The 8,386-nt window shown below is 47.7% G+C and overlaps 1 protein-coding gene across 1 annotated transcript in view; it reads left to right on the top strand.

The window, feature by feature from the left end:
• Positions 1-8,386, top strand: part of GOLGA2 (golgin A2) — a 47,734-nt gene that overhangs the window by 24,084 nt on the left and 15,264 nt on the right. Inside the window, 5 exon segments of the mRNA XM_015414926.1 lie at positions 507-648; positions 2,865-2,954; positions 3,099-3,206; positions 3,306-3,396; positions 5,795-6,141. Of these exon segments, the coding sequence (XP_015270412.1) occupies positions 507-648; positions 2,865-2,954; positions 3,099-3,206; positions 3,306-3,396; positions 5,795-6,141 (778 nt within the window).

The following is an 8,386-nucleotide window of genomic DNA, read 5'->3' as shown; positions in this document are numbered from 1 at the left end:
CCGTAGGCCCCACCCATCCTCCTCCTTTCTCTTTAGTGGCTGTCTAAAGTAAAATGTTTTGGTGGGTGTAATTTTACTTTGCCAGGACCCGGATGGTCATCAGACCTTGGAAACTTAGTACGTGGATGGGAGGCCACCAAGAAAGTCCAGGGTTGCTACGTAGAGGCAGACAAAGGTGAACCACTTGCCTTGTAAACCCTACAGGGTTGGTATAAGTTGGCTGGGACTTGATGGCACTGCCCACCGCCCTTGTTCACCTTTCCATGAGAAGGCGAAGTAGCCAAAGTCCCTGGCTCTGTAAAAGGATCAAAAGCACAGAAGCCCTCTGCTCCCATGCGTCTGGCCACCCTTAGGCGAGGAGAAACTGTATGTGTCGGTTCTCACGTTGTCGTTTGGCTCCTGGATCTGAAAGCTGACGTCTGCTGCACCTAGTGACGGAACCCAGGACCTGGTTCTTGTACGTAGTGTCTGTCACTGCGATAATAGTGGCTTATGTATGTTTCTAGCAAAAGCAGTGACGAACTAAAGCAGCAGAACTCCGAACTGTCAGAGAAGCTGCATGCGCTGATCTCAGAGAACTCGTCCATGAAGTTGGATGTGGAAGATTTGCATAAGAAACTGGAAATGGCAGAGCTGATGATTCAGCAGGTAATTGTGACGTTGCTAGAGGAGCTTCTTGCTCTGCAGCCCAGCTGCAGCTGTGGAAGAAGGGGGTCTGACTGACTGCAAAGTGCTGTTTTCGCACAGCCAAAATTATACATTCCGTGGGAAATTTGCAGTCAGGGACACACACCACTCAAGTAGAAGTTTCCCCCCATAGCTGCCAGCCATTGGGGTGGGGTGGGAGTGGGGGTAAAGACTATGACTCAATTTCCTTTACTGTGGCTAATGGAGGGTGATGCTAGGGAAAGGGTTAAATCCCTTACCAGTGCTGTGGCCGTGATCCAGATTGTGTCTGCTTTTTAAAGTTAAAACAATGGGATATAGTGGATTATTTTACATGGGGGGGGGTTTATGTTCAAAAATATATCCCTTGATCAAAAAGTTATTCTGTTGTGTTATTTAAAAGGGCATGTTGCCCTTTGGGATGTAAAACTGATTCTGAGCTTACTTACCTCTGCTAAATTGTCAATAATAGCCAAATGAAAAAAGTTAGAACCTCCTTCAAATGGTAAATGGTTCCACCAGATGTGGAATATTGCATTATTAACTAAATTGTCAAAGGGCCCAGACAAATAATTTCCGGTGTTCAGATAAATTGGGAGTTGGGTATTCATAATATTTTGGAATTTGGAAGGTAAAAGAAAGTGTTTACATGTGCATTTAATGAGTTGTTATAGTGCTTCTTGGTGTCTCTGCGCAACTGGAAGTATGACATTTGTTACGTTGTATGTTGTAGATCAAGATGGGTAGCTGCGCCCTGACCTGAATAGCTCAGGCAAGCCCAGTCTTGTCAGATTTCGGAAGCTAAGCAGGGCCGACCCTGGCAAGTAATTGGAAGGGGAGACCTTCGAGGAATACCAGGGCTCGGGACACAGCGGCAGGCTATCCAGCCACCTGTCTGAAAAATGTCTAAGCCCCCAGTAGGGGTCGCCAGAAGGCAACATGACTTCCAGGCATAGGCACACATGCTCTGCACCTGTGTTTGTAGCAATAGAAAAAAGCAAGAGTCCAGTAGCACCTTAAAGACTAACAAATTGAACTAAACAATCTGAAGAAGTAGGCAGTGACTCATGAAAGCTCATCCCCTGCCACAAAGTTTGTTAGTCTTCGAGGTGCTTTCTGCTCTTTTCTATTGTTGTGTGTTGTGTTATACTTTTGAAAGGTCTTAATTTTAAAAAGTCAGGAGCAATGCTCCCTCTAAGCTGTGGAGTCTTGTGGGCAAAAATTATACTTGGTGAGCTCCTGGCATTAAAGCTGTGAGTAAGCGATTTGGCTACTGCATAAACTAGCTTGCTCTGGAGCCCTCCTTCCTGAGCTAGGACAAAAATATGTGAGCCAGAGGCTAAAAAAACTGTGAGCTAACTCACACTAACTCAGCTTAGAGGGAGCACTGGTCAGGAGATCCCATCATGGATCGTCAGTGAAATGTGCAGATTTGGTCACCATAGTCCTCAAAAGAGGAGGTGATGATGTATTTGGCAAGCTTTGGAACAACTTTTATCATAGGAATTTAGTCATCCTTGTGTTACGTGGAGAAGTTTGAGAGCCAAGTTAACTGTGCTTTATTGGTAACTGTTATCCCTGTGCATCTTAAGCAGAGCTCTGTGTACTTTGCTCCTCGGGACTTTGAATTCTTCACTAGAAAAGTCCGGCATATTTTTTTTAAACATAATGTTGCCTCTTGAGATTCCACTAGTTGGCAACAAATACTGTAGTTTTGGAAGCGAGGATTCAGAGATTAAGATGACCAGTGAGTGGACATGGGGGAGGAGGAACTAGCAGCCTTAGGAGGAAGATAGAGAGAGATGAGGGGTGGGGCTTAGACGTTGCAGTTCAAGACCCGGGGAACACCCTTCCAGTTACATACTGTTCATACATTGCCTGTAGGCTTAGATTTGGCTCTAAAGCCGTGAGAGGTGGAAACTTGGACTGAAAAGTAAATGGAAGCTAAGATAACCAATAATTTTTATATCAGCTAGCAGATCCTTCCATTGCGCTGAGTTCACAGATCCTCTGCCCTTAAATACCTCTTCCCCCCCCCCCCGCCCTTCTACCAGTGCAAAAACCATCCATGTCAATAATATGTTTTGCAATTCTGAGCTGGAACTCTGGGAATCCTCTTGTGGGCTGCTGAATCTGGGAGAAGATGAATGGAGATAGGATGCATGTTTTTACAACCATCTGTTCGATTCTTCTGCTAGTTTGCAAGTCAGCCTGGGATCCCGGACGCCACTCAGCAGCTGCAAACGGCCCTGGAGGAGAGAGCCAACTTAGAAGCACAGATTGCCCAGGTAAGAACCGAAGGGTGATATTGAATGAAGGAGCCCCGCGTATCCAGCCCTTTGTGATGGGGCCGGGCAGCCCCGTCTCGATAGTAGCTACCTCCACGCGGCTTGACTTGCGCTCTCTCTTTTTCCTTCTGACCCGCCGAGCAGCTGGCGGAGTCGCTCCAGCAGCTCCAGGCTGAACGGGATCAGTATGCCCACAAGCTGAAGGAGGAAGGGGGAATCTGGCAGCAGAGGGTACAGCTGCTGTCCGAGCAGGTAAGGGGGGCAGCCGCGCTTCAGGGAGGCAGAGCCAGTCATTTATCTCGAAAGGCGAGGATCACAGGACAGGGGTTTCTCTTCTTTCTTGTGGTACAGATCCATACTTTGACAGAAGAGAAGGACCTGAATGTGACGCGCATCCAGGAGCTGGAAGCTAACTTGTCTGAGCTGCTCAACAGTCAGTCGGGTAAGGTTCTGAGCGGAAAGGAAGCCTTTCTTCCATACCTCTGCCTCTCTCCGTTTGTGGGATCCCCTTGTCCCCTTCTCACAGTCCTGCTTTTACCTGTTCTTCTGTGGCGTTTCCCTCGCCGGGCAATCCAGTGAGTTGCTTCTCCTCCTTCACGTCCCTTTTCCAGTGTTGCATATCTGCCCGCTCCAGCCGCTCCACACATCACGTTTAAGTGTAGCAGGCGTGTGTCGGCACGGGTAGACCCCGGTTTATCTTTGCACGGATGAAATGATTCCTTCACATTCTGTAATTTCCTTCTTGAATCGCCGCAGGGCCAGATTAGATATGGCTAAACGTGGGTCTGCGGCAGTCCCACACAAAGAGAGCGTGTGTGTCTGGTTCAAGAGGCTTGCTTGGGATGTCAGGCCAGGGGTCTGATCCTAGCAGAAAGCAAAGGGGGGGTGTAAGGAGAAGGACGGGTTCATAATGAGGAGTGCCTCCCCCTCATTCCTCCCCCGTTGTTCATCACCCCGTGTCCTCTTTCCCAAAGCACTTTTCTCTCAGGCAGGCTCATTTCCAATATAAGAACTGTAGCTGGGATTGAGGAGAGGGCCTGTTGGAAAGTAAGCCAGTTTGGTGGGGTGGTTAAGTGCACGGACTCTAATCTGGGAGAATCGGGTTTGATTCCCCACTCCTCCACTTGCACCTGTCTGGATGACCTTGGGCAAGCCGTAGTTCTGATAAGAGCTGTTCTTGAAAAAGAGCACTTTCTGTCAAGAGCTCTCTCAGCCCCACCTACCTCACAGGGTTTCTGTTGTGGGGAGGGGAAGGGAAAGGAGTTTGTAAGCCGCTCTGAGACTCCTCTGGGTAGTGAATGGGGGGGTATAAATCCAATCTCTTCTTCTAAGTACAGGGAGGGGTAGAGGGCTTAGACGTATGCTCACCTTTTGCTCCTTAAATGCCTACTCTCTCTGCTTTTCGCTTTTGAGGAAGCCTTGAGCTCACTAAGAGAGACGTTTTGCAACGTTCATTGTTGAGATTTGGATCAATATTTTGGTATTTGGCAACCTTGTGCTTGGAAATATCTGTTGAACTCCCTGAGGAAGACCCTGAAACAGGAGGATATCTGGACCTCTGTTGGAGGAAGACTGAGTACGAATTCAAAATAACTTAAAGGAGTCCTCCCTCTTAAAACTTTAGTGCAATTAAGGATTGGTGTTAATAAAGGGACTGTGCAATAGCTTTTGTGATATATAAAAAGACGATACTTAGATGTTCGGATATATGATTATTTCTGTCTATATGATAATTAATGTAATTGTGAATAATTTGTAAGAAATATAGAAAACCCCCAATATTATTGGCCAATATTATTGGGCAATTAAATGTAACTGGGGATGGTTAAAAGGGTTAAAAGATTGACACAGTTCATAAGAAGTACAAAGACGAAAAGTCTGAATGAAGTATAAAAAGCTAGTTGGAGATCTCCTCTCTTGGGTTTTTAGTTAGTAGTGGGTTCTTTACTTTCTCCCTTATATGTAGCTTTCCCTTTCCCTTTTTTCTGTTCTAGTTTTTGTAGTGTTTAAAAAGTCAATAAAAAAATCCCCTCCGGGGGCTTAAAAAAAAAAAAAAGAAATATAGAAAAAATAACATATAAAAAAATAAAAGGGAAAAAAATTACTTGAGGTACTTTGTAATCTACTGTAGCACGGTATTTGCTTTCTTTTGATTTGACTGACAGCAGCTCTCCGTGGTAAAGTGGGAGTGAAATGCCCTTTCTCTGTGCTTGCCAGGACTTGAGCCCCCCCCCCCCACGCTCCTTTTGCCTCTCGCCTGACCCGACAGCCTGATCCTTTCTACTACAATTTTTAACACTCCACTCTCCTCTCCTTACCATTTGTTCGCCAAGCCCTCGCCAGCTTCCCTTTCTTCCAGGAGAGAAGCTGTTTGGTGTCAGTATTCCACAGGTTCCCTCAGCTCAAGCGGTAGGGAGGAGGGAAGAGCAGTTAAAGACACCGGCAGCCCTTGAAAATTCCATCTCACATAATTGAGGGGGGCTTCAGGTAGACTGGAAGCCAGCCTTCACCCGACAGCTCGGGGAAATCCCAAGGAAACTTGTATAGATTTTGGTGGCCTAGAATCAAGGAAGCCAACTGTGAACCAGTGAAAGAATTAGTAGCTCCTAAAAGAAGTACAGGGCTAAGCTCCTGAAGTAACCCGTGACGTGCCTTGTGCTGGTCGCTTGGGTATAAACTAGATACATCAGAGAGCCCGGTTCTCGTTAGTGCCGTTGGGCAGCGATTGTGTTCCATGTGCTAGTGTTGGCACAGAGACACTTTAGCCCGTCTTCAGGAGGCCTTGGATCCTCCAGCTGTGGCCACCCGTTGACCTGCGTCTGTCTGACTTGACTTTGCAGCCCCGAAGCCCCAGGAGAGTGAGCCGCCCCCCCCAGCAGGGCCCACGGAAGCAGAGCTGCGCTTGCAGGATGAGGTCAGCCAGCTGCAGCAGGACAAGGAGGAGCTTCGTGAGCAGTGCCGGGCCCAGGTGCAGGACAACAAGCAGCTGAGCCGCCTCAATCGCGAGCAGGAGGAGCGGCTGCTGGAGCTGGAGAAGGCGCTGCAGCGCTACAGCGAGGAGGCTGTGGACAGGCAGCAGATCCTGGAGCACATGCAGAGCGACAAGGCGACCATCAGCCGGGCCCTGACCCAGAACCGGGAGCTCAAGGAGCAGCTGGCCGAGCTGCAGAATGGGTTTGTCAAACTGGTGCGTCCCTCCTCGGGGTCACAGGGAGGAGCTCCCTCTCTCGTCGGGTGTGGTCCTAGGGCTGGCCTCTCCCTTTGGCGGCAGGGACCCTGGAACACTAGAAGGGGGTGGGTGGGTCATAAAGTACCAGAGGAGAGTCCTTTGTCAGAAGCTGCTTGTTCAACAGCATCTCTTCCATCCATCCGTCCACAATCTTATTTTTATATAAAACACTTCTACTCCGCCTTTCTCCTTGAAACAGGGACCTTTTGCTGTTTTGACTCTCTGTTGCCCGAGGATGGGGGCGTCCTCTGCTTGTTACCAGCCTGTGACTAGTTGCCCATTTTTCTTTTTTTGCTTCTGGGCTAGCCCCGGCTCCCAATATATTCCTCAATATAAAAATAAAGTAAATCCCATTTTACACTGTCTAAAAAACAAGTTTCTGGTCCTTCTAGCTACAGAAAGGAACACGGAAAGACTTTTGCTTGCCAACCTGAATAGACAGAATTTGCATGAGCTGTGTGAACGAGCCTTTCTTTTGGAGAGCAAGTGGTTGTAAAGAAAAGTTGCGCCATATGCCTTGTGGAGCTGTCCCCAGGTGCATTGAGGGAGGCTTGCTCTTTTCTGTTCCTTTTTCTTTGCGTTTTCTTGTTTTAGATAAAGCAAGTACTTAAGGATCTTTTATAGTATGGGACTAGGGATGCGTGCATTTGGCTTTGCCGAACTGAAAAAAAAAATCGAACAAATACATTACATTATCGGTATTTTTAAAGCCAAATGCAAATTCAGGAAACTTTTTGGCTTCTGAATACAGTTTCCCAAATTTATTCAGCTTTCTGGTAGCCAAATATGGACTTCCCTCCTCCTGTGGCTTCCCTAGTCAATTTCACTCCCTGCCAGTCAGCTGTGGGAGTGAAACTGACCAGGAAAAGCCTCCTCCCTCCCTACCTTCCCTCCTCCAGCTGCCCATGGGCTGCTGGAGAAGCAGGGGCAGAGAGCCCAGCCATGCTTGAATGCCTTTCTTTCCCTCTCCCAGTTCAGGGAGGGAAAGAAAGGCATCTAAACATGCCTGCCGGGTTCCCTCCCTGCCCTTCTCCGGGGCGCCTGCGTGGCAGCTGGAGAGGGGCTGGCAAGGAGCCCCTTTGCTTTCCCAGGGCCCCTGCCGCTGTAGCATTTCCAAATGAAGAAAGTTCTTCAATCCCTTGATGGTTTAGATTACTCATTCCTGTATTTTCTTCTAGCTCTGTAGGGTTGTTTTTGTTTTCGAGATGGTGTGAGCTGAACTGTGGGTTCTGTCCCTTCCACTCAGCCAAGTGCAGAGCCTTCCTCCAGAAGAGGAGGCTTATTCTTCCAGAAGAAGGCTGCACAGTCAGCTGTGTGGAAAGATGCCGCCCAGGATTCCAAGTGCAGCTCCAGCGTAGACTCGCACAAAGGGCAGTGCAGTTCTGGCCTTCTGGTTTCCAGTCCTTTTCCTAAAAACAGTCCCCAGTGTGGAGTTTTGTACTTTTCAGTGTTGCTGTACACTGAGCCGAAGTTCTTTCACCGTGCTGTCTTCCAACCCGCAATCTGCTTCCAAGTTACTAGTTAGAACTAGTTAGAGCTCAAGATGGTATACTAGTTAGAATGTTGGACTAGGACCCGGAAGAGCCTCTGCTTTGTAGGTAAAAGGCTCCAGGTTCAGTCCCAGTTAAAAGGGACAGGCGGCAGGTGATGGGAAAAGACCTCTGCCCGAGACCCTGGAGAGCCGCTGCTAGTCATAGTACTGACCTCGGTAGGCCAGTGGCCTGATCCATTATAAAGCCCCTCCACGTGTTCTGCTCGCCGTGAGACTTTCCTGGATGAGCTGAGGCCAGTCATTCTCTCTCTGCCTTGTCTACCGCACCAAGCAAGCCACTGCGAGCTCCTTAGAGGAAGGGCAAGATGAAATTGCACAGAAATAAACCTATTTCCCTGTTAGAACAAAGCTGGAGCCCAGGGGCACCTGTAAGACCAACAAAGTTTTATTCAAGGTGTGAGCTTTTGTGTGCCCGTGCACTTCATCAGACAGTGCAGGCACCGGGAAGCTCACACCTTGAATAAAGCTTTGTTGGTCGTGAAGGTGCCCCGGGCTCCAGCTTTGTTCTGTTGCTTCAGACCAACAGAGCTGCCCACCTTGCTCTATTTCCTTGTAATAATAGTAATAATAATAATAATAATAATAATAATAATAATAATAATAATAATAATAATAATAATAATAATAATAATAATAATAATAATAATAATA

This window comes from Gekko japonicus, unplaced genomic scaffold, assembly GCF_001447785.1.
Source record: "Gekko japonicus isolate JY-2015 unplaced genomic scaffold, Gekko_japonicus_V1.1 scaffold3077, whole genome shotgun sequence".
Classification (NCBI taxonomy): domain Eukaryota; kingdom Metazoa; phylum Chordata; class Lepidosauria; order Squamata; family Gekkonidae; genus Gekko; species Gekko japonicus.
Note: the sequence above shows the minus strand (reverse complement) of the source record. Positions and strands in the feature narration are given on the sequence as shown.